This window comes from Thamnophis sirtalis, unplaced genomic scaffold (genome assembly GCF_051295495.1).
Source record: "Thamnophis sirtalis isolate CommonGarterSnake01/CBP01778 unplaced genomic scaffold, rThaSir2_p1.2 scaffold_3, whole genome shotgun sequence".
Lineage (NCBI taxonomy): Eukaryota > Metazoa > Chordata > Lepidosauria > Squamata > Natricidae > Thamnophis > Thamnophis sirtalis.
Genome location: NW_028261383.1, coordinates 35,350,925 through 35,377,700, shown reverse-complemented (window position 1 = coordinate 35,377,700; position 26,776 = coordinate 35,350,925). Strand labels below are relative to the sequence as shown.

Below are 26,776 nucleotides of genomic sequence, written 5' to 3'. Positions count from 1 at the left end.
ATACCATGAAGGGCTTTATAAGTGACAACTAGCGCCTTGAAGCGTATCCGGAGACCAATAGGCAGCCAGTGCAGCTCACGGAGGATAGGTGTTACGTGGGTGAACCGAGGCGCACCCACGATTGCTTGCGCGGCTGCATTCTGGACAAGCTGAAGTCGCCGAATGCTCTTCAAGGGCTGCCCCATGTAGAGCACGTTGCAGTAGTCCAGTCTAGAGGTCACAAGGGCACGAGTGACTGTTGTGAGAGCCTCCCGGTTCAGGTAGGGTGCAACTGGTGCACCAGGCGAACCTGTGCAAATGCCCCCCTGGTCACAGCCGACAAGTGGTGTTCAAAAGTCAGCTGTGGGTCCAGGAGGACTCCCAAATTGTGAACCCTGTCTGAGGGGCGTACTGTTTGACCCCCCAGCCTGAGAGATGGAACACTTGGCCAATTAGTAGGAGGGAAACACACCAGCCACTCGGTCTTGTCTGGATTGAGTACAAGCTTGTTAACCCGCATCCAGTCCCTAACAGCCTCGAGGCCCTGGCACATCACGTCAACCGCTTCACTGAGTTGGCACGGGGCGGACAGATACAGCTGTGTATCGTCCCCATACTGATGGTATTTTATCCCGTGCCGTCGAATGATCTCACCCAGCGGCTTCATGTGGATATTAAACAGGAGGGGGGACAGGACCGATCCCTGCGGCACCCCATAATTCAGGGGCCTAGGGGTTGACTTCTGCCCTCCGACCAACACCGACTGCAACCTGTCCGAGAGGTAAGAGGAGAACCACCGTAGGACAGTGCCTCCCACCCCCACCTCCCGCAGTCGTCGCAGAAGGATACCATGGTCGATGGTATTGAAAGCCGCTGAGAGGTCAAGGAGCACTAGGACGGAGGATGAACCAAAGGTCGAAGCTGGGGTTAATCAAGGCAGGAATGGCTTGGATTGAGGTCAACCTTTACCTAACAACCATGCAGAGTTCAGTTAATGGCAATAACTGGGATTGCTGCAAAAGCCATAGCTAAACAGCCAGGTTAGGGGATGTTTCACTTAAGAACTGCAACACATGTGGGAGATGCACATGCATGCATGGGGGGGGCGCACGGGGGGGAGCACGGAGTGTGTGGCGTGCCCCCCCCCCCCCCACGGCCCATTTTTGGTCCCAGGAGGCTTCAGGGAGGCCTGCTAGTTCTAGGTTGCTTCTCTCCTTGATTAGTTTCCACCTATTGCTTCTTGTTCTGCCCTCAGGTGCTTTGGAGAATAGTTTGACTCCCTCTTCTTTGTGGCAGCCCCTGAGATATTGGAACATTGCTATCATGTCTCCCCTAGTCCTTCTCTTCATTAAACTAGACATACCCAGTTCCTGCAACCGTTCCTCAAATGTTTTAGTCTACAGTCCCCTAATCATCTTGGTTACTCTTCTCTGCACTTTTTCTAGAGTCTCCACATCTTTTTTATAGTGTGGTGACCAAAACTGGATGCAGTATTCCAGGTGTGTGCTGGAGCTCATCATCAGGGAACTTCTCTTTCTCCAGAATGTGAGAGAAAAATTCCCTGAGGATGGACTCCAGCACATTCCGAAAACTTGGAAAACTAAATTCTGGTGTCAGAAGGCCGACCCAGATTGGATCCTAGAAATTATGCAGGCTTTCAGGGTTGTGATTATACCTCACTGAGAGTATTTTTAGAATCTGTGCCAGTTCTGGTTCTTGACTTTGCTTATCTTTCCTTGCTGCTATTGGATTAGAAATGTAGACAATGAAGCATTGCAATATCTGCTTTGGGATACTTCTCTCCAGTCTGGTCCCCTCTGTCGTTTTTTTAGACAATCTATCAGGCCTTCACAGTTTGGTGCCATCAAAGGAAACCTTCCACAATGTTGTTACCCAAAACATAAAGCCATCTGCATTTTCCTATTCTGAAGTGCTGCAAATGGATGCCAAGAAGACCTTAGATATTGGAGTGTCCTCCTCAGAAAGATAGTTTTTTTGCAGGTCGAAGCAAAATCCATTTTATTTTTCCCGGTCTTCTAATATTGTGTTGATGCTGTTGTGATTTTTGTCTTTTCTTTGGCTCTTTTTTTCTTTATTATTTTAACATTTATTATATATGTTATTCTGCATTTTAAGCTCAATTAGAGTAGATGCTGTAATAAACTGTTTCTACCAACTATTGCATACTCCAACTTTAAATATGGGGACTTAACTCCCAGAACCGGTAGGTGGCGATAATGCTCCAAAATGAAGCAAGATTGGTTCTCGGTATGGGCTGACTAGTGTGGACTGACAAGAAGCACTGCTGTGGGACCAGGTGTGTCCATGGCAGAGGTGGCTTCCTACCAGTTCGCACCTATTGGGTAGAACCGGTTTGTCAAATCTACCGGTTTGTTGTTCTAACAAACATGTGGGCTGCTGGGGGCTTGTAGGGATTCGGGAGAACCTCTAGCTAAGATTCTGTGCAGTTCGGAGAACTCCCAAATCCAACTCCTGGCTGGCCCACTTCTCCCCTCCCAGGAGTCCCCAAGCAGCCCAATTGGATGCAGGTAAGTGCAGATAAGTGCAGAGGGCACACAGAGGCTCAGGGAGCAGCTGCCAAAAAAGCCAACACAGTTCTAGGCTGCATAAACAGAGGGATAGAATCAAGATCACGTCAAGTGTTAATACCACTTTATAATGCCTTGGTAAGGCCACACTTGGAATACTGCATTCAGTTTTGGTCGCCACGATGTAGAAAAGATGTGGAGACTCTAGAAAGAGTGCAGAGAAGAGCAACAAAGATGATTAGGGGACTGAAGACTAAAACATACGTATGAAGAACAGTTGCAGGAACTGGGTATGTCTAGCTTAATGAAAAGGAGGATTAGGGGAGACATGATAGGAATGTTCCAATATCTCAGGGGTTGCCACAAAGAAGAGGGAGTCAAACTATTCTCCAAGGCACCTGAGGGCAGAACAAGAAGCAATGGGTGAAAACTAATCAAGGAGGGAAGCAACCTAGAACTAAGGATACATTTCCTGACAGTTAGAACAATTAATCAGTGGAACAGCTTGCCTCCAGAAGTTGTGAATGCCCCAACACTGGAAGTCTTTAAGAAGATGTTGGATAGCCATTTGTCTGAAACAGTATAAGCTTTCCTGCCTAAGCAGAGGGTTGGACTTGAAGACCTCCAAGGTCCCTTCCAACTCTGCTATTGTATTGTATTGTATTGCACTGTATTGAAAAACGAGCCTACTGGAAATTCAGGAAGGCCAGTAATGGGCTTGGGGAGGCCGTTCTCCCCCCCCCCCCCCCGGGAGGCTCAAGGAAAGCCTCCAGAGCCCGGGGAGGGCAAAAACGCTCTCCCCCGCCGTGATGCAGGAGTCTGACTAGGCCACGCCCACTATGGCCACGCCCACCCAGCAACCAGGCAGAGAACCCCTGGCTAAAATTTTTGAAGCTGACCCCTGTACGAAGGTCACAAATGGTTATCATGTGACTGAAGGAAGCTGAGACAGGAGTGAAGGCACCTGAATGACGGTCACATGACCATGGAATGCAGTAATGCCAGAAGTTTGAGGTCCGGTTGTAAACCTGTTTTTTCTGCACCGTCGTAACTTAGGACGGTAGGTGAATGAGGAAATGGTGAGGAAGGATTTACCTGTACTGCAAAGCCTCAGAACTTCTTTTTGTCAGGCTAAATGACAGCTGAGCTTCAGTCTGGACTTCTATGATGATCTTGCAGTTTCAGTTTTCTGATTTATAATGTGGAAACTGCATACCAGATATCATGGATTTTTTCTTTTCATGAACCCACCCAAAATAATTGCCATTCTGGGTTGCAATTTTTTTTTTTAAAGAAAAGAAAGCATTTCTGGGTGATAGCTGAGGGGAAAACATGTACTTCTAAATCTTGAGTCAAGGTTGCATTAAATGACATTGCCACTAATGCAGCCATATATCAAATCAAGGTTCATATCGCAAGCTATTTATATGTAGAAAAATGAGCCCAGTGACTTTTCCGAATTCAAAAATGTCCCTACTTTTCAAAGAAGCCGTGCATTTTATCAAATATACATTGCAGGGCAGAGTGTTCTACACCTCCCTGCATTGCCAAAAAGAAGAAAAATTACTTAGGGATATGTAACAGAATAATAAGAACAGAATGTTTGTTTACAACAAACACAAAGGTTGGTGCTAGTTGAGGAATCTCAGACTCAGAATTCTCAGTATAACTCAGAATTTTTGTTCAAGTTTCTGGTCATCGACAAGGCCGTGTGAAATCTCAGAATTCGCTCAGTTCACTGAAGCCACTCAAGTTTCTAGATATCTGTGAGCAGTTTTGTTTTGCTTGAATGCCAGATGTGGCCCTTAATGTGGCCCCAGGTAAAATCAATAGAATTATTAGAGAAACTAGCCAAGCATAGGGCTGCAGTGGCTCAGTGGCTAAGACGCTGAGCTTGTCGATCAGAAAGGTCGGCAGTTTGGTAGTTCAAATCCCTAGTGCCGCATAACAGAGTGAGCCCCCGTTACTTGTCCCAGCTTCTGCCAACCTAGCAGTTCGAAAGCATGTTAAAAGGCAAGTAGAAAAATAGGGACCACCTTTGGTGGGAAGATAAGAGCGTTCCGTACACCTTCGGCGTTTAGTCATGCCGGCCACATGACCACGGAGATAGCGCTGGCTCTTCGGCTTAGAAATGGAGATGAGCACCGCCCCCTAGAGTCTGGAACGACTAGCACATATGTGCAAGGGGAATCTTTACCTTTACCTAGCCAAGCATATATGTGAGACTATAAGTAACTATATTCCTTTATTTACTACAATTATGAGACCATTTTTCTTGGGGAGTTCAAGGCACTGTGCATGGAGATTTCCACTTACAGCTATAGTCAGTTTAACAACCATTCATCTGGAATTATGTCTCCACAATTAGGTGATCAAAATTTGCGCATTTGATAACTATTGCACATTGATAGTATTGGCAATGTCCTACTTATCTCCCCTCCTCCTCTCCCCGCCTCACAGTCTCTCCCCTTTTGGCTGCCCTGAGTAGCATAGCTGATATGAAGAGGACTCTTTATCTTCCTCCTACTTCCTCCATGCTTCCTGGAGGCAGGGTGAAGCCCAGTGCTGGCAGAGTCCTCAGGGCACCCCATTCCTGCTGATCCCTGGCCACCATCACCTCCAACAGACTTTGTTCTTACATAACATCAGAGTAACAGAGTTGGAAGGGGCCTCAGAGGTCTTCTACTCCAACTCCTTGCTCAAGCAGGAGACCTTATACCCGTGATGGTGAACCTATGGCATGCGTGCCGCACGTGGCCCGCACAGCCCTCTCTGCGCGCCCGTGAGCTGTCGCCCCAGCTCAGCTCCACCGTGTATGCGCGCATGCTTCCCTCTGGCCAGCTTATTTTTAGATCTCTGCCACACATGTGGGAGATGCACATGCATGCATGGGGGGGCCCACGGGGGGGAGCACGGAGTGTGTGGCGTGCCCCCCCCCACGGCCCATTTTTGGTCCCAGGAGGCTTCAGGGAGGCCTGCTAGGCCCAAAACGGGGCACGGGGTGGTGGTGGCGGTCGTACACACATGCGCAGAGGGGCACGGGAGGCGTGGGGGGTGTTGCATGCACATTGCATTATGGGTGTGGGCAAGGAAGGACAAAAAGGTTAGCCATCACTGCCTTATCCTATTTCAGACAAATATCTGTCCAATATCTTCTTAATAATCATCAGGGGGAGAGCGCTTTTGCCCTCCCCAGGCTCTGGAGGCTTTCCTTGAGCCTCCGGGGGGGGGGCAAAAACGGCCTCCCCGGGCCCATTTCTGGCCTTCCTGAATTTCCAGTAGGCCCGTTTTTCAATACAGTGCAATACAATACAATACAATAGCAGAGTTGGAAGGGACCTTGGAGGTCTTCTAATCCAACCCCCTGCCTAGGCAGGAAACACTATACTGTTTCAGACAAACGGCTATCCAACATCTTCTTAAAGGCTTCCAGTGTTGGGACAATCACAACTTCTGGAGGCAAGTTGTTCCACTGATTAATTGTTCTAACTGTCAGGAAATTTCTCCTCAGTTCTAAGTTGCTTCTCTCCTTGATTAATTTCCACCCTTTGCTTCTTTTTCTACCCTCAGGTGCTTTGGAGAACAGTTGGACTCCCTCTTCTTTGTGGCAGCCCCTGAGATATTGGAACACTGCTATCATGTCTCCCCTAGTCCTTCTTTTCATTAAACTAGACCTACCCAGTTCCTGCAACCGTTCTTCCTATGTTTTAGCCTCTAGTCCCCTAAATAAACTTTGTTGGTCTTCTCTGCACCCTTTCTTCTTGTTGTTCTCCAAAAGGTATTATACGGGCTAAGCCAGACTGGGCTTGTCCCCCCTTTTTCACTGCTGTCCCCATTTCTGTGGAAAAGGAGGCAGGGTGGAATACAGCAGCCTCTTCACCTTGGCCATGCTGTTCCGGGTGAGGGAAGGTGGGGCAGGTGGGAGGATCAGAACTGGGGGCAGTTCACACAGGGGAGAAGAAATTAGTCACCTCTAATAAAGGAGAGTATTTGCAGCTCAGGGTCGAAATGAGAGGTCCCTGATGTTCCCTGAGCATGGTTGTTTTCTTGCAGACATTTCGTTACCCAATCTAGGTAATGTCATCAGTGCTGGTCAGAGTTGGCCTCTTTTGGCTTAGTGAGCGTTTGAAAGCATCTCTTGTCTTGGATGAACCAAAGGTCGAAGCTGGGGTTAATCAAGGCAGGAATGGCTTGGATTGAGGTCAACCTTTACCTAACAACCATGCAGGGTTCAGTTAATGGCAATAACTGGGATTGCTGCAAAAGCCATAGCTAAGCAGCCAGGTTAAGGGATGTTTCGCTTAAGAACTGCTTTCCTTAGCAATGGAATTGCCAGTCCCAGTTAGTTAGTACTTAGTTAGTTAGCTTACTTTATTGTTATTGCACCTCGTACAATGAAATTAAATGCCATCTTCAGTGTACATTTTACATAAAAAAACAAAAACCAAACACACATCCTTCACATTCTATACAACTGAATTGAAAACCCCTGATATTACATTAATGTTGCGCTATACAGTAGAATTCAATATAGTTACTGTTCTGGGGTAGAAGCTGGTTTTTTCAGCCTATTTGTCCTTGTTTTTATTATCCTGTACCGTCTGCCAGATGGTAATAGTTCAAAAACAGGGTGCCCAGGATGAGATGGGTCTTTAAGAATGTTTCTTAAGGCAGCAAGAGCTATAAAGCTCTTCCAAAGAGGGGAGAGGGGGCAACCAACAATCCTAAAACCTCTTCTGATCAGGCTTTTGGCTTGAGTATGGTTGGCCTATAGTCACTCGGATACTTCTGTGGAAACTTGAATCTAAATCTCTCCAATTCTGCTCACTCCATGCACCCGCTAGTTTTTTTTTCTTTTTCTTTCTTTTTTCGTTTCTGTTATAATTTTGCACCGGTGAGGTTAAAACCAATTTCCTTGTATTTAAGTACAATGACAATAACGATTATACTTATACATATCTTCATCACTACATACCTATATTCACTTTCATAATCTGTGTGTAATTTTTCAAATGTTTATATTTTTAGGCTATTCAATTCTGTGTTCATTATATAATGAATATTTTCTAATTCAGACAAGCAAGCAAACAGTAAACAGCAGCCTAATCAAGGAACTACCAAGAACACTTCCCCCAAAACTGACAGGGCAAACAACTTGTATATAAACAGAGAGCAAACCCCACTCCTTACTAGCACTGATGATGTTACCTAGCTGGGTAATGAAATGTCTTCAAGAAAAGCATCAAACTCAGAAAGCACCTAGAACCCCACCATTCAGTCCTGAGCACCGTTCAAACTCTTCTGCTGGTAATTTTTTTTTTTCTTGAAATGGACTCAGGTTTCCATTGGGCCAAGGCATATGGAGAGCTATCCTCCTCTTGGCTGTAAAAACCCAACTTTGAGAAACAAAATAAAAACATTATATAAGCACACCTTCCTCTCAGGTCTGAGGTAACTACCTTGTGTAGTCGGCCTTGGCTGTCACCCAGGAAAACAACCGTGTGTCCATCTTCGATGCTAGCAGCCACGGCAGTTAGTCGGGCATCTGGTTTTTCCAGGACTGGCGCTGCTTCAAGTGGTACTCGACTTGCCATGGGACTGGGGGTATGGTCCGAACCACAAGGATAGGCAGCCAAAGTGTCCTTTAGATGAAGGAAGAAAATGAGATCAGTGGTTTTGACAGAAATATATCATGATAGAGTTCAAGAATACTCATCACTGCCAAGGATAGGGTTTGTCAACAACCATGGCAACTTTAAGATGTCTGGACTTCAACTCCTAGAATTCCCCAGCTGCCATGGTGGCTAGAGAATCTGGGAGTTGAAATTCAGACATCTCAAAATGACCAAGATTGAATGAACTGGATAAGTGGGTAGTAAGTGGATGGGGAACAGAATAGAAAATCACAGGAAGTTGTGTAGTGCACCAACAAATGTTGTCTCCTTCCATAATTTCAACAAAGGTTGTCTCCTTGCATAATTTAATAGTAGAAACAACAGAGGTTCCCCCCCCCCCTTTGGCTGATGTTTGACATAATAACTCAGATAAAGATTTTTCCATCATTACTATCATCATCTGCATATTTGTAAACACTTTCCAACAGTTAAGTGATGGAGACAACGTACAAACATTAGACAGAACTATTTAAAAATATACTGTACTTGTATTCACCATCTTGGTAATTGTTCGTGTTCCTTGAGTTGCATATAAAGGCATAAATTAATTAATGTAATAAAATGTAATGTAATGTGAATAAAAGAAGTAAATCTGACAGCAGTATCTGGGAATAAAATAAATAAATCAGAAGCTAACTGCATTTATCACAATGCAATCAGGAGACAATACCAGAAACAAAACCTTCATTGCTGATGGAAAGCATGGTAAACACCTCGTTAGCAGAAGATTTTTCCAGGATTTGAAAATGAAGAGCAGATATGTATGGCAATTAAACTCAGCATTTAGTCATGCTGGCCACATGAGCACGGAGACGTCTTCGGACAGCGCTGGCTCTTTGGCTTTGAAACGGAGATGAGCACCACCTCCTAGAGTCAGGAACGACTAGCACATTTGTGCGAGGGGAATCTTTACCTTTTGGGTATGGGAAGAGATAGTAGGCATTCAACTATTTCGATTACAAATTTTGAACGCTTTAAGAGTTTCATAGAGAAGAACCAGCATGAGGAATTGTATTCCAGAATGAACCAGAAAGAACCAGAAGCCAGGACAACCAATCAAAGCTCTAAATTATGTGGTCTCTAAATTGCAGAACTGTTACTTGCTTATCTTCTGTTTTCTGAATTATGTGGATTCTGCCCTTTATTAGACTGTGCTGGAATAATCTAAGGCAGTTTTGCACTGCAGTATTAAGTTGCTTGTTTCTGGGGCTGCTCCTAGCTGTTTCTTAAGCCGGCTTCAGAAAATCCAGCCTGGACTGAACACGGTTGGCAAAGGAACCGGTTGGTACTCTGTTTGGACTGCAGCAATTAAAGCCGAGCCCAGCTTTCCCTCGACTGTTATCGCCATGACACCAAACCGGAAGCCATTACAGGCACCGATCGGTTGTTCCTCTGCTTCTGTCCAGGTAGGGAAAGAGAAGGCTGAGTGGTTGCCTCTTCTGTACACTGGTCTATCTTTCCTTTTAGTCATTCTTCCCACCTCACAAATCCCGATGCCTCTTCTTTTGCTTTTCCAGATGTTGGCTGCCTTCACACCCCATTCCTTCCCACACTATCTTTGACCCTAACGCAGAGGTCATCGCTGGAACGTCCACAAAGATTATAGAACAATGGCAGCTGCCAATCGGCAGAAAACACAGCAGCTGGAAACGGCCAGGAAGACATGGCTGCATGGAAGGGGAAGGTGCTGTAGACAAGCAGAGTTTTATTGAAAGAGTAATAGAAGTAATCTGTTGTGGCCTGCAGTGCAGCTGGCAGCAGATTCGGACAGTGAGGAGGTTGGGGAGGAACATGGGCCAGTCCTGGAGTCTGGGGAAGGCTCTGATGAGGGCTCTGTGTCGGAGGCAGAGAGGGGACCAGGGCCGTATGCCAGTTATCAGCTGCCTTCGGAGTCGGATATCAGTGAGGCAGATGAACAGCTGGAGCCTGTTCCCAGTGTGTGCATGTGCAGAGTTGCCAGACAAAGGGAACAGCTAAAGAACCGGGATCGACTTGGAAGTAAGGCCACAGGTGGACGATGAATGGGCCCTCCCAGAGGAAATAAAAGAGGAGCAAGAGGCTCCTTGCCAAGTTTTGCAGATATGGGCCTGTCAGCTCTCCAAGCCAGATAAGGTCTGTGACTGTACATCCTCCCTCGAAAGACTTTGCTGGATGTGAATGAGCAGAATTCACAGTAAATTAATAAAAGGGTTTTTTGTTGGGACAAGGAGTTTGCTGCATGCTCTCGGGAAGCCTGGGTCAGGAAATAGTCCTTGACAATTGAGACCAAAATTTCCATTGCGAAGCAAGGTAGTTGTTAAGTGAGGCAGGCCCAATTATACAATATTTTTTTTGCCATTGGTAATTGAATCACTGCAGCTATTAAGTAAATCACATGGTCGTTAAGTGAATCTGGCTGTCTCCACTGAGTTTTCTTGTTGAAAGCCAGCTGGGAAGGTTACAAACGACGGCAGTCACATGACCCAGGGATGCGGCAACCATTGTAAACACATGCTGGTTGCCAAGCAACCATATTTTGATCACATGACTGTGGGGAATGCTGCAATGGTAGGGCGTGTCAATTTTTTCCCAACTTTCGATTTCCAAACATTAGGGGTGCTCAAAAGTTGTGACATGCCTTGGGGGTTGTAAAGATATTTGGATTACTTTAATATAATTTAGGTGTGCTTGGTAAGTAACTACATAAATATCATAGCTTTTTAACATTTTGTTTGTTTCATTATGGTTGATAAGTGCAAGGACCAATCCTAACTGGTTTTTTTCCCCAATGCACTGTAACTTAGAACGGTCACTAAATGAATGGTTGTAAGTGGAGGACCACCTGTGGAGCTGAATTCAAGCTTACAGTGGGTCCAAATAATTAGATTAATCCAAGAAAAACTCGGACCTGTGACGCCAACACCCACTCGTGAACTGTACTCAGGGAAAAAAAGGTTACAAGAAGCTGATATATCGGGTAAAATGGCAAGAGGGAACTTTAATAAAGTCTCTTGACTATCGGCTTTTTTAGAACACAGCACTCCTTTAAATAAGGATTTATCATTTCCACTCCTCACAGCCAGCCAAGATGGGCACAGGCCCAAAACGCATGAGCTTGGCTTTGCTCCTCCAAGCAACCTGTCCATCAAGTCGCTTAGGCTGCGTGGACTGAAAAATCATCATTTCTGGAGCCTTGCCTATCTCTGTCATCTCACCAGCACCTGTTCTGAATGTGAAGTCCTAGCTGGAAGAGACACGAAGTCATTCTATCAGCAAAGTTCTTTGCAGAGCCTATGCAAAGGCTCCCTGCTCAGCGGGCTAGGTAGTAGTACGTCAACTCACAGAGTGCAGGGCTAGTATCTTTCTCTGAATCACCACTTTGTATTTGGCTCTGGGTAACAGACTTCCATTGTGTCTGGGAGACAGGATTTATAAATCACAACCCTGGGCAGAATCTGAAAGAAAATGGACTAATTTACAACGGAAAGCATATTGCTTCTTCCTATCAAAGCTCTGTTCTTCTTCCAGGTTGACGTTGCAATGATCCGAACCCAGCCTGAGCTCTACCACACTGCTACCATTGGCTGGTCATTCCTCAAACCCATTTTCTCTACCCTGTTTCCCTGAAAATTAGACCTCCCCGGATAATAAGCCCAATCGGGTTTTGAGCGCATGCGCTAAAATAAGCCCTCCCTGAAAATAAGTCCTCCCTGAAAATATTTAAATGCATGCGCAACTGGTCCCTGTCATTTCCTGGGGGAATAGAGGGGGGAAACATGCCCCAGGTTCCCCGCATGCACTGCCATCCACACAAAACAGCCTCGTGGAGGCCACTCCCGCAAACCCTAGCTACCGCGCCCCTTCTCTTAGTGGCGGCTGTAAAAAGAGCGGCAGGCCCAGCGACGCTAGGGCTGGCAAGAGTGTGCCAGAAACAGAGACAGAACTTCCGGCCCTCTCTGGATCAGCTGATCCACGGGCTGTGGGCCGAGGTTAAAGGCCTCCTGCGCCTCAAAAATAAGACCTCCCCGAAAATAAGGCCAAGCGCTTATTTCGGGGCCAAAAGAAAATAAGACGCTTTCTTATTTTCAGGGAAACATGGTACATTTGTCCCCATCAACTTCAGATTGCAAATAAGAGTTCATTACCACTCCTCTAAGGTAAGATGTGAGCTGGGAGAACTTCATCAATCCTATAGTTGCTAAAGGCTCCCTAGCCATCCCTTAAGGATGAGGGGGCTTGTTTGTCTCCCCAAGCTATAGCCAAGGGCTGAGAATTAGCTAGAGCAGGGGTGTCCAACCATGTAAAACTTGTGGACTTTAGCTACCAGAAATCCCTATCCAACCATGGGAGTTGATGTCCACAAGTCTTAAAGTTGCCAAGGTTGGACACCCCTGAACTAGAGTATCAAAAGTCTTGTCAGGCTCAAAACCAAGAATGCCACATTCTTCCAAGCTGATTATCTGTATGTATAACATATTGTCCCTGAGGGATGCAGTGGCTCAGTGGCTAAGACGCTGAGCTTGTGGCTAAGACGCTGAGCTTGTCAGTCAGAAAGGTCAGCAGGTCAGCGGTTCAAATCCCTAGTGCTGCGTAATGGAGCGAGCTCCCGTTACTTGTCCCAGCTTCTGCCAACCTAGCAGTTGGAAAGCACGTAAAAATGCAAGTAGAAAAATAGGGGCCACCTTTGGTGGGAAGGTAACATCGTTCCATGCACCTTTGGCATTTAGTCATGCCGGCCACATGACCACAGAGACGTCTTCGGACAGCGCTGGGTCTTCGACTTCGAAACGGAGATGAGCTCCGCCCCCTAGAGTCAGGAACAACTAGCACGTATGTACGAGGGGAACCTTTACCTTTACCTTTTTATAATATACTGTGAAGTGTGAACTATTAGGGAGGAGCTATCTTCACCCTCTTTCTCTCACACATAACATCTGAGTTTCCCCCTTATGTTTCTGGAATGCACTCCCTCTCTCCTGGGGATCCAGCTCCTCACTGCATCCATCGCAAGCCTTCAATGTCAATAGCATTAGTGCAAACTCTCAAAGGATCCCTCTTTCAGAATTGTTCCTTGACCCGGACAGTCCAGATGTAGTCTAGACAGGGCTTCTGCTGTGCCGTTGCTCCGCCTGACCTCTGGGATTTGATGGAAATGGAGTTCAGTTATTATCCTCCATTTAACACCCTTCCAAGTTTTCCTACTGCTTCTTCTATCCCAGGGGTGTCAAACTCAAGGCCTGAGGCCTGGATCTGGCCTGTGGGCCTACCCTGGAATCAGCAAAGGACCAGCCTGCAGTGCCTCTGCCAGAAAAAATGGAGCTCGAGAAGGCCGTGTGTGGTCCTCCCAGGCTCCATTTTCAGCTGCGACAGCTTCCTGCAGGACTGCCAGCGGAAACGGAGCTCATGCCCTCAGGAGCTCCATTTTTGCTGGCAGAGCGCTAGCAAAACTAACTACAAGCCAAAGTGGCATTTGATCACATGAGTGATGTCGAGCTGGCCATGCCCTCCCCGGCCCCCAAACACAACCATGATGCGGCCCTCAATGAAATCATATTTGACACCCCTGTTCTATCCCCTTCCTTACCACAACCCCAAAACCAAAAAATGGAAAATAAGACCTTTAAAGAGGTTAAGACGAAGTAGCTACCTAACCTCTTTTTTAGGTCTGCTAGAGCAGTGTTTCTCAACCTTGGCCACTTGAAGATGTCCGGACTTCAACTCCCAGAATTCCCCAGCCAGCATTCGCTGGCTGGGGAATTCTGGGAGTTGAAGTCCAGACATCTTCAAGTAGCCAAGGTTGAGAAACACTGTGCTAGAGCACTTGGTGAATGCATATGGTGTCATTAGCACGATGTATCTAAGCAAGGCATTTTAAGGACCAAATTTAATTAGCAGCTGACCTAAAGCCAGCTTGTTTATTTTGAGTCTTAACACAACACTCCAAGGCCAGGCACCTGCAACCCCCCCCCCCCAAAAAAAAGTCGATTGCTATGTTTCCTCCCCAAATCATTTTGAACCCAAGTCACATCCCTTAGTCCAAAATTAGGCAATTCCAGAGGTTTTGGGATCACAATTCCTATAATTCCTTGTGATCCAGCCAGCTTTAGTAGAGATGGGAGATGAAAACTTATCCATCTAGCCAACCATTCTACAACGCCCACCATCACAGTTATAAGCTTTCCTTGAACTCTTGCTGTCATCTGTATCCTTTTGTCATTATTTCTGTTGAAGGACGCGCCAGTTATCTGCATGGAGAGGCTGCATTTCAGACTTGGTTTTCTTATCTCAGAGCCTTTGCTTCTCTTTTCCATAGCCAAACAATATGCAAATGTAAATATGCAGGATGCTATGTTTTATCATGAAAATCAACGAAGAAAAGAGTCTCGTTGGACTACAGCAGTTAAACAAATGAGTAAGCCAGGCTTGATTTATTGGGCCTGTCTAGTACTTTCACTATCTTGCCCTGCATAAAAAGTTTTCTGGAGCTGGCCAGAAATCCTAGGAGCTAAATTTAAAGAGACAGGATGCCCTCTGGGTCCAAGGAGATAGGTTTATATTAAACAGACGTAGTCTTTTGTGAAAGGGAGCACATTATAACAGAATAACAGAGTTGGAAGCAGTCGTGGGTTTCAAAAAATTTTGGAGCCTCCTCTGTTGGTGTGGCCTGTTTTCTGGGTCCACTGGTGGAACTTCTGGTAGGAACCCACCTCTGGTTGGAAGGGACCTTGGAGGTCTTCTAGTCCGACTCCCTGCTTAGGCAGGAAACCCTAAACCACTTCAGAAAAATGGTTATCCAATCTCTTCTTAAAAAGTTCCAGTGTTTGAGCATTCACAACTTCTAGAGGCAAGTTGTTCCATTGATTAATTGTTCTAACTGTAAAGGAAATTTCTCCTTAGTTCTAACTTGCTTCTCTCCTTGATTAGTTTCCACCCATTGCTTCTTATTCTACCCTCAGGTGCTTTGAAGAATAGTTTGACTCCTTCTTCTTTGTGGCAGCCCCTGAGACAGAGGTGGTATTCTTCTGGTAGTGAAGATAAGGGGATACCATTACTACCCTGAGATATTGGAACACTGCTATCATGTCTCCCCTAGTCCTTCTTTTCATTAAACTAGACATACCCAGTTCCTGCAACCGTTCTTCATATGTTTTAGCCTTCAGTTCCCTAATCCTCTTTGTTGCTCTTGTCTGCACTCTTTCTAGTGTCTCCACATCTTTTCTACATCGTGCCGACCAAAACTGAATGCAGTATTCCAAGCGTGGCCTTACCAAGGCATTATAAAGTGGTACTAACACTTGACGTGATCTTTATTCTATCCCTCTGTTTATGCAGCCTAGAACTGTGTTGGCTTTTTTGGCAGCTGCTGCACACTGCTGGCTCATATTTAAATGGTTGTCCACTAGGACTCCAAGATCCCTCTCACAGTTTGCTTGGGACGTTCAGCTATGGCGGTGCCCAGTATTTCACATGAAATCTTAACTACGGGACGTCTTGCAATAAAGATCTCTAATCTTTTTGACCTGGGGGGGGGGGGCGCATCTCTGAAGTTTTGAAAGCACGTTGTGGTTTTTCATGCAGATGACAGAAGCTTGTCCACTGTGCAAATGATGCCGGTCGCTATACTGGGTTCTGTTCCAGACCATAAAACCGTGGTGTGGGGAAAGGTCTGTCTTTTTTGTGATCATTTCCTGCCAATCATTGCCCTGAAAGCTATTTTCTTTTCCTAAAAGTGTTCCCGCAAATAGTCTTTAAAAGCAAAAGGCAGAAAGAGGCAGAAACCTCCAGGAGCCGTAGGCCAATCCCCATCGAGGTCCTGCAAGAAGACTGTGTTTTCTTAGAAAAAGAAAACATGTTTTAAGCACCTTTTTTTCCTTTTTTAATATTATTTATGTCACATGCAAATTGACTCAGGTACACCTGGAGGTAATCCTTGATGGTTCAAAGCCTTCTCTCCCTCTCCCTCTCTCTCTCTCTCTCTTCTCTCTCTCCCTCCCTCCCTCCCTTTCAAAATGATTTATGGCCTGTCCTTCAAGTTGACAGTATTAAAGGTAAAGGTTCCCTCGCACATATGTGCTAGTCATTCCCGACTCTAGGGGGCTGTCCTCATCCCCGTTTCAAAGCCGAAGAGCCAGCGCTGCCTGAAGACGTCTCCGTGGTCATGTGGCCGGCATGACTAAACGCCAAAGGCGCATGGAACGCTTTTACCTTCCCACCAAAGGTGGTTCCTATTTTTCTACTTGCATTTTTTATGTGCTTTCGAACTGCTAGGTTGGCAGAAGCTGGGACAAGTAACGGGAGCTCACTCCATTACGCGACACTAGGGATTCGAACCGCCGAACTGCCGACCTTCTGATTGACAAGCTCAGCGTCTTAGCCACTGAGCCACCACATCCCCTAATGACAGTAATACTCGGTGACTAAAATCCTGCTTCCAATTAGGGTTGTAAGTCAAGAACTACCTATACTTTTGTTCCCAAACCCTCATCCTCATCTGAAACACATTCCTGTTGGCTGGAGTTTGTTCAGATCATCAAGAATCTTACTTTTGTCTAACATTTCATGCTTTTTAGCTGTCCCCTAAATGTTGAAAATAGAAACCAAAGCTGGCTTGGGAACTGCCTAAAGAAATGGTTTCCAGAGCAAACCTGTACAGAAGGACTGACAGAAAAGTTGAGGAGAGGAAAAAATAGACTTTTGCCTAAAAAAGAAGAGAGACTGACCACTGTCAGGGACCAGCCAAGCTAAAAATTGCCTCTGGCAATAAAGCTAAAAGACAGAATGTGGAGATGACCACACAGAGATTTTTAAAATCCTCCCTTAAATTAAAGGCTAAAGGTTAAGTTCTCAAACCACTGGGTTCCTTACAGCATATTTATGTAGCTGGAATCATATAGTGCTAAGAAGCCAATACTTTGGAGATAAGAATGGTTCTTCCCACATATCTTTTTTTTTTCATTCAGCCATGTGATTTATTTTGATACCGCACATTATAAAGACATTATGATGGATTTCACCCATAATAGTTCTAGTCACAGCATCCGGCTATTGGAAGAAATGTCCTTCTGGGTTCAGTTCCAAGTGGGGAAAAAGACACTGGAAACATGGAGGCTGCTTGGTTTAATGGTGGACAGGACCACATGGTTTGAGCTCCTGGAGAAAAAGGTGATCACATGCTTCAAGAAGAAAAAGGGCAGAGATGCAGAAAGTTCCTGGCTTTATGCCCTCTCTGGGCTTTGATCTTGAACTTGCATTCTGATTGGTTGTCAGGCTCCCATGGGGCCATGAAGGGGCATTTCTATAGGCTGTGTTTTGAGTCCAGGTTTGGTTGAGCATTGCTTCTTCCCAGGTGAGATGGGTAAAGGGCTAATACTATCATTCTTTAATCCCATCACCCTGGAGCTGAAGGGGGAGGTCTTTGTTATGTAGAATAGACCGGCTCAGCCCTTTTAATGGCCCATTGACAAAGGTGGGGGCTATTAAGAGTGAGTCTGTTTCCTGCCTAAAAACATGTTTCTCAATTTCTTATCCAGGGAAATATAATATTCTGCCTTTTCAATATTTCCCAGGATATTTCATTTTTCTAGGCGAGGGATGGGTGCTAACTTCCTATGTAGCCCTCAGTGTTTTTAGCCCAGTGGATATTTAATGGTTAGTGAGAATAAAGGAATATATTTTAATGCAAAGAAAGTCTAAGGATGAGCAGAAGATGATGACAATTATGATTTAATCAATATCTTGCCCATTTTTTTAAACATTTATTGCTCTCTTTTATTTTATTTTATTTTTACCCTCCCCTGTAAATCAGTTCTGCCCTCCGCCCAGGGGTGTTCAAATTATCTAACTAGGACTACAGGTAGTCCTTGACTTACGACTGCCATTGAGCCCAAAATCTCCTTTGCTAAGCAAGATAGTTGCTTGTTGAGTGAATGTTGTCCTATTTTATTATCTTTCTTACTACAGTTGTTAAGTTAGTTAACTGCAGTTGCTTAGTTAGTAATATGGTCGTTAAGTGAATCTGGCTTCCCCATTGACTTTGCTAGTCAGAAGGTGGCAAAAGGGGAACCACACGACCCTGGGGACACCGCAACCGTCACAAATACAGGCCAGTTGCCAAGTGTCTGAATTTTGATCACGTGACCATGAGGATGCTGCAATGGTCGTAAGTGTGAAAAACATGTCACTTTTTCCATTGCCACTGCCATTGTAACTTCAAATGGCCACTAAATGAATGATAGTAAATCAATGTAGGAAGTTAGCACCCACCCCTCTCCTAGGAAAATGAGATATTTTAGAAAATATTAAAAGGACAGAATATTTCCCCTAAAAGGGAGGCAGAAACTTTAACACACACACACACACACACCCTTTGTCAATGGGCCATTAAGGCCTGAGCCAGTCTACTCTACATAACAAAGATCTACCTCCTTCAGTTCCAGGGTGATAGGATTAAAACATGATAGGATTAGCCCTCTATTAGGGGTGATTTCCGGCAGAGACTACTGCCAATTTGCTGAGGGGTGCGCCATGCGTGTGCGCTTGATGTGCGCCGCCCACGCATGTGTACAACTAAAATTGTTCTTCGTATGCGCAGAAGCAAAAAACAAGATGGCGGCACTGTAGGCGCCTCCGGGAGAACCATTTCGGGGGCGTGGCAAGCCTGGGTCACGGCCGGTTCCAGCGACCCAGCCCGCCAAGCTACTACCGGTTCTGCCAAATTGGTCAGAACTGGTAGGAACCCACCACTGCCCTCTACCCATCTAGCAACAGAACTCACGATGACACTTGGGGAGATTACATCACCCAGCAAGATTCAGCTAGGCCTGGGACACAGTCATCCTACAAAGTTAGCTAAGCCCCCTGCCCCCTGCCCCCTGGGAGTCTGACAGTCAAAGGTTGATATATTTCTTGTACAGGAGCAGAAAACTCTAAGGTGGGACTCAAGAGAGGGTATAAAACTTTCTCAGCATCTGTTCCCTTTTTTTCTTCAAGATCTTCAAGGCATGTGATCCCTCTTTTTCACCCAGGTGGTCTTGTCGACCACTAAAACCATCTTTCCAAGCAGCCGCCATGTTTCCATTGTCTTTTTCCCGACGTAGAACTGAACGCAGAGGGACATTTCTTCCAACATCAAGAACTATCTCTAGTTGATACCTTTAAGAACTACCCTTTGGGATGTCATAACACAATTCTCTCTTCTCCAGTTGTTCATCTCAAAGGCTCTCCTAATTGAGTGCATTAATGTAGCAAATCTAGAGACCCTTTCTTGCAAATCTTGATTCTTGCTTTTCATCCAGATAGAGCTGATTCATCTTTCTGTTCCTTCCTGCTCTAAACAAATAAAAATGTTGCCATCACTCCCTCTTGGTGTCCTATAACTAAAGGAAATACATCCACCGGGAATTGAGGAGGATGTTGTTTCCCAGTTTGGGTGCTATTGTGTGTGCTCCATTTAACTCCATTTACAGTAACTCATGGCTGAGAGATCAGATGTCTGGAGCAAAGTATGCCAGGTTGCAAACCAGTTCGGCAGTGGTGGGATTCAGCTGGTTCGGGCCAGTTCGGGCGAACCGGTTGTTAAATTGCTGGATGGCTCCACCCATTCCTGCCGTGCCCTTTCCAGGCTCAAAATGGGGCACAGGAAAGTGCAGCCTGGGCCCCCTGCAGCCCGTTTTTGCTCCCAGAAGGCTGCAGAGAGGCCTACTAGGTCCAAAATGGGGCACCGGGGGGGGGGGCAGCCTGTTTTTGCTCCAAGGAGGGTGCCGGAGGCCAAGTGCTGCCTGTCACACCTCCTGGCCATGCTCACACCCACCCAGCCGGTCATTATGGCAGAGAACTGGTTGTTAAATTTGGGACTTTTAACATTCCTCTGATCTGCAGGTCATCGCATATCTTCCTTATGACTCCTTCATCAACCTGCTGTGTGAGTCACAAGAGGCATCCATCTTGGTTTTTGGCTTCACTTGTTACAATCCACACTTGGAATAAAGGAAAATATAAGAATAATTGGGACCTGGTTATCGTTTTTTGTTTTGGTCAAGACTTTTAAATACATCAACTAGGGTCAGCTGAAAAGGACACCTATCTAAATAGCTAAATAGATCTTTGAACCAATTCAGAGGATTTGTTTCCTCCGAGACAGTTTAGCTTTTGTTTTACACCCGAAATAAACTGACCTCTTATTTCTTACACTCAGAAAGGCCCAAAGTACTAGATATCCCAGATCTTCCCTCTTGCAGTTTAGGAGATATCTGTGGGGAAGAAATAAGGGTTTCTCACTTCTGCTGTTAAACAACAGAGAATTTGAAATTCCTGTCAATCTAATGAAATCAGCCGGAGGTGAATATCATAAAATTTATCATCCTTTTTGATTTATAACAAGCTTTTAAGTAGCTGGTTCTTCCCAAACAACACACTGTGTTGCTCTTACTCGCTCTTGCTCTCAATCGCCAAAACATATGTCCTGTGGCAGCAACAGCTGTAAGTACAACACAGGTAGTCCTTGTTTTACGCCCACAATTCAGCCCAAAATTTCCTCTGGTAAGCAAGACAGCAGTTAAGTGAATTTTGCCCCATAATTTCCTTGCCGTAATTGTTAAGTGAATCACTGCAGGGGATTAGTTAATAAAATGGTTGTTAAGTGAATCTGGCTTCCCCATTAAGTTTGATTCTCAGAAGGTTGCAAAAGGTGATCAATCAATGATGCTGGGATACCACAAACATCATAAATACATGCCAGTTGCTAAGCGTCCAAATTTTGATCACATGATCACGGGCGTGCAATGGTCACGGGCGTGAAAAATGGACATAACTCACTTTTTTCAGTACTGTGGCAACTTTGAATGGTCCCTAAATGAATGGTTGTAACTTGAGGACTAACTGCATGCAAGTTGGCTGAGTGGGAAACACAGTAAAACTCAGTGTTTTAACTTTGGGCTGCTTAACTATCATTTGTAAATTTTAAGTTGATGCTAGTTGTGAACAACAATCCCAGTGAACGCTGAGGGATGAGGATTTTCAACGGGACCCTTTCTAATAAGTAGGTTGGCACTTCCTTGTTCGTTTCCTCCTCCCTGCTCGGATGAGTTTTGGCTGGCTGCAGTTTTCTAAAAATCCTCCCTCTCACCCCTCACCTCTCTCCTAAGAGCAGGATGGATATTTGATGGAAAGCCATGCTTGGGAATCTGGAAGCTGGCCAAGCAGCTGCAAAATTGGGGGTGGGGGTGGGGTAGGTGAACAGGAAGATGCTTAAATCAGAGAAGTTGTAAAAGAGGAAGTTTTAACTCTTCCGTTGCCAGGAAGAACCAGAATGGCAAGAAAGTCATTTTCCCCCCTTCTTTTATCCTATTTTCTTTTGCTCTGTCTTCCAAGACCAGGGTGGATTTTTCTAATTCTCAGCTACCTGATGCTTTGAACTGGATGTGCCTGAGTCTTTAAAAAAAATATATTAACAAACATGTAAAATACACACACACACCAAACTTAGACATACACCACATTTACACAATACAATACGAACAGGAGCTTCCTGTTCTTTCTAATAGCAATTATCAATCGATACCGCTCACCTTATATTATTTCCTCTTCTATTGTATTTCATTTGGATTTCACCATTCTTAGCCCTCTTATTTTACTCACAACTATTATTTTTTGAGTTTTGTTATATTCCTTCATTGATTCTTGTTTCTTTCCTCCATCCACCTATACCATTTATCCCCTATCTGGTAGAATTCTGATTCTTCTTTTCCCTGGTTTTCTTTAGTTAGTTTGTCCATTTCAGCACAATCCATATCTTTTCTTATTATTTCATCTTCGCTTGGAATTAATTTGTTTTTCCATTTCTGGGCAAAGGCAATCCTTGCTGCCGTAATTATATGTAGTATTAAATACTGGATTTCTTTTTTGTATTTCACAGACATTATTCGTAATAAAAAAAACCTTCAGGTTTCCATTCTATTTTAACCCCTGTTATTGCCTCCAGCCAATTTTTGATCCTTTTCCAAAACATTTTAGCCTAAAAGAGTCTTTTTAAATATAAGGCAAAGAAACCACGAAGAACAGGGTTGTGAAGGGTGTGTGTGTGCATTCACTTGTGCATTTGCCCTCAGAATTGGAAATCAGTTGACCCCTGACGCCACTCAGCCTTTTCCATTTAAAATGTTCTGTCTAGGGCAGATGAAGGAAGAAAAGCTGGAGCCACACAATGTAATTTTTTCCAGCTCATTGCCATAACATGCAGCAATAGCCATGAGTGAGCATGGCCTCCCTCAAAAAGCACGACCATGGCTGTAACCGCTTCTTTTATATTGAGCCTCCAAAAGTATAACTAGGTGTTAGAGGCACAGGAGAATAATTACAGACAGGAGAAATAACAACAAAGGATATTGCTTGGTTCTCCCTTCTCAGCTTCCCAAAAGCCTCTTGAGAATGGATCTTTAGTGTGATTTATCAAAACTCTGCTTACGTGTTTTAGGATGTAGGAAGTTAGCACCCACCCCTCTCCTAGAAAAATGAAATATTTTAGAAATATTAAAAGGACAGAATATTTCCCCTAAAAGGGAGGCAGAAACTCAGCACCCTCCCCACCTTTGTCAATGGACCATTAAGGCCTGACCCAGTCTATTCTACATAACAAAGATCTATCTCCTTCAGGCAGAGCCATAGTAGGAATTGCCCAAAGCCCTTTCATTACATCACCATCCAGCAAGGCTCAACCAAGTTTGGGATTCAGGACAGCCTACAGCAGTGATGGCTAACCTTATTTAGATTGCGTGCCAAAAGCAGGGGAAGCGCAGGGGGGTTGTGTGCGGGCATGCCACACCCATAATGCTATGCGCACCAGCCCAGCATGCATGCACGCGCAACCAGTGTTCCTCCCCCCCCCCTTGCTTTTGGTGTGCTTTTTTCACCCTCCCCAGACTCCAGAGGCTTTCTAGAAGCTTGGGGAGGGCAAAAATGGCCTCCCCTGCTTCCCTGAAGGCTCCGGAGGGCAAAAAATGTCCCAAGAGCAAACTGGAAGTTTGTTCGTGAACTTGCCTGTAGGACTGGATTTTTTTAAGGGCGAAAAAGAGCCTTAAAAGAAGGCCAAAGTCAGCTGAGCTGACAGGGCAACACCTCGCATTCCCTAACAAATGGCTCCGCCTGCTACTTATGGCACGTGTGCCATAGGTTCGTCATCACGGCCCCATGGGAGTGTGGCAACCAATCAGAATACAAGCTCAAGTTCAAAAGCCCAGAGAGGGCATAAAACCAGGGCACTCTCAGCATCTCTTCCCTTTTTCCCCCAGGACCTCAAATCATGTGGTCCTGTCCATCATCAATAAACCTTCTTTCCAAGCAACTTCCATGAATCCAGTGTCTTTTTCCCAACTTGGAACTGAACCCAGAAGGACATTTCTTCCAACAAGGACGAGCCAATATCTTCCAGATATTAGAACAATTTCCCTCACAAAGTCATCAATCTAAAGGGAGCACCCAGACCGGGGGCTCCCTTTAGATTGATGACTTTGTGAGAAAATTGTTCCAATATACCAGACCAGATGCTCTTCTAATACAGTTGTAGTCCAGCAAAAAATGGACACTGCAAAGATTTCAGGCATGTTGTCCACACATCTGGAGGATGCCACAAAGAGAAGGTTAACATCACCAGAAGCAAGATTTTGGATATATTTTTTACGGCACTACATCCAAAGAGATAATAATATGGCACAAATCATATTCTAGCTACAAACATTTCCCTCCACAAACATTTATGTTTCTGCAACTACCAAAAGTGTTTGTGTGTATTGAGACAGGAGGAGAGTTAATTATTTCTGAAGTATATGATTAGGGCATTTGAAATAACAATTTAGAGGTTCAATTTATAGCAGAAAAAAATGAAACAACCCACGCAGAGTTTAAATTACCTATTATTCTCTTGTGCAGCAAAGTTAATTATGATGCTACGCGTTTCTGTTTAGTACCGCTACAACAGCAATTACAAAATTAAATGTTGTCTGCGATGTGCAAAAAGTGTCACAGTGAAGACAGTATCTACCCGAGTCGATTAAAAGATATGCCTTGTGAATGAGCTTCTTCCATATATAGCTGAATATGGGAGGGTTTGTTTTTTTTTAACTTTCAGAATCAATGCAGGACAGGAGTGGGCAATTAATTTTCCCAAGGGCCACATCACAAATTAGGGTTGTTGTGGAGGGGCCAATCCAAAAGGGCTGTGAAGGTGTAAAGGCACACATGTACACATATATACATAAATTGGGGGGGGGGTGTCAATAAGTGCCTTCAAAATAAAAGCAATGCAGTTTTATATGAGACATGGTGGTGCAGGGATTAGAGTGCAGTATTGCAGGCTACTTCTGCCGGCTGCCTGCAATTTGGCAGTTCAAATCCCTGAAGGTTGGCTCAGCCTTCCATCCTTCCGAGGTGGGTAAAATGAGGACCCAGATTGTTGGGGGGCAATAGGCTGACTCTGTAAAACCACTTAGAGAGGGCTGTAAAGCACTGTAAAGTGGTATATAAGCCTAAGAGCTATTGCTATTGCTGCTATACATGGCTTACACTTATTTACAGCCCTTCATGGTATTGAACCTGGGTACTTGAGAGACTGCCTGCTGCCAATCACCTCCACTAGACCGATTAGATCCCACAGATTAGGCCTCCTCCGAATTCCATCCGCCGGCCAGTGTCGACTGGCGACTACCCGGAGGAGAGCCTTCTCTGTGGCTGCTCCGACCCTCTGGAACGAACTCCCCATGGAGATTCGAACCCTCACCACCCTCCAGGCCTTCCGCAAAGCCCTTAAAACCTAGCTGTTCCGACAGGCCTGGGGCTAAAGAGCTGTTGCCCCCGTCTCGAATGGTATGACTGTTGTGTGTTTTTAAATTATGCATTGTTATGTTTCATTTTTATTTTTTGTCTGTACCCCCTTCCCCGATTTGAATTGTGAGCCGCCCTGAGTCCCCTTCGGGGGAAAAGGGCGGCATATAAATACAATCAAATCAAATCAAATCAATCAATCAAGATTTCTAATTTCCCATTGAGTTCACGCACATTGGGCAGGGACACTCAAAGGGCCAGATATGGTCCAGGGGCTATGAAATGCCCAGCTCTGATCTAGGAAAATCCAGGTTTAGGAGGAAAGTGTCTCTCCAAGAAAGGAGGCCAAGGGATTTCAGAAATTACTGCCTCAAGCCTAGAAGGAAATCGGGACCAATGAAGAGACAAGGAAAGCTTTAATTTCATATCTCTTCTTGGGATCTCAAATTAGGCAAGATCATTGTTTCTTCCTATGTGGCAATTCTGAAGAAAGCTCCTGCTTTCCTGGATGCTAATAGCAGTTTGTTCTCTCTCCCAGCTGGCCAGTGACCAAAAAATAACAAACAACGTTTAAGCAGCCAGATAGTCTCTGGACTTTCCCCTCCTGTGCCTGATGAGATGTAAAATGACAGCAACACATCTGGAGGTATCGTAGGGTTATGACAGCTAGTTTATTGAGATGTCGGGCTAGTGCTATGCAGAGAAGCTGTTTTCTATAGGAAAGTGAGGAGGAACTTTAAGAAATGTCCCATTTTAGCTTGCATTTATTATTGTTGCCGTTAATTGTTATTAATAATTGTTAAATCCCAAGGAGCTGCTGATTCCGTTCTACAGAGGAATTATTGAGTCTGTCATCTGCACCTCTATAACTGCCTGGTTTGGCTCTGCAAGCAAACAAGACACACACAGACTTCAACGGATAATTAGAACTGCAGAAATAATAATTGCTACCAGCCTACCTTCCATCGAGGACCTGTATACTGCACGAGTCAAAAAGAGGGCTGTGAAAATATCTACAGACCCCTCACATCCTGGACATACATTGTTTCAACTCCTACCCTCAGAAGGACGCTGTAGGGGACTGCACACCAGAACAACTAGACACAAGGACATTTTTTTCCTGAATGCCATCACTCTGCTAAACAACTAATTCCCACAATACTGTCATATTACCTACTAAGACTGTATTGCTATTATTCTTCCTATTACCTAACTCCTTTTCTACTTATGCCTATAATCTTGTTGCTTGTATCTTACGATTTATATTGTTTTATTTAGTTCCCTAGTATGGTTTTGTTTGCTTATTTAGTATCCTATTACCATCACTAAGTGTCCCATCTTATGATTTATGATGAATGTATTTATGATGACTATGATCATGAATCATCACATATCTTTTATGTACACTGAGAGCATATGCACCGAAGACAAATTCTTTGTGTGTCTAATCATACTTGGCCAGTAAAGAATTCTATTCTATTCTATTAAAACTTTCAATAAAGATTATATTAAAAAAAAGAAATGAATCCAGAACAAAAGGACTATGATCCTAACCCTTTCATACAAATCCATCTTGTAAGCTTGCTTAATTCTAGGCCTTAAATTTAATACTTTTAAACTGGAAAAGCTACAAAAGGATGCAACTAAAGTACTCAGCTTCCTTTTAAGGAAACACTTGGGTACACAGAGAGATGGTATAGAACAGAGGTCTCCAACCTTGGCAACTTTACACCTGGAGGACTTCAACTCCCAAAATTCCCCAGCCAGCTTTTCTTTGTTGGC

At 44.7% G+C, this 26,776-nt stretch overlaps 1 protein-coding gene across 2 annotated transcripts in view; it reads right to left on the bottom strand.

Moving 5' to 3' along the window:
- The window catches only part of PLXNB1 (plexin B1), a 202,393-nt gene that overhangs the window by 85,309 nt on the left and 90,308 nt on the right, over positions 1 to 26,776 (bottom strand). For both annotated transcript variants that reach the window (XM_087708667.1, XM_087708666.1), the window contains one exon: positions 7,988 to 8,170. In XM_087708667.1, coding sequence (XP_087564793.1) covers positions 7,988 to 8,170 — 183 coding nt within the window. The remainder of the gene's footprint in view (positions 1 to 7,987; positions 8,171 to 26,776) is intronic.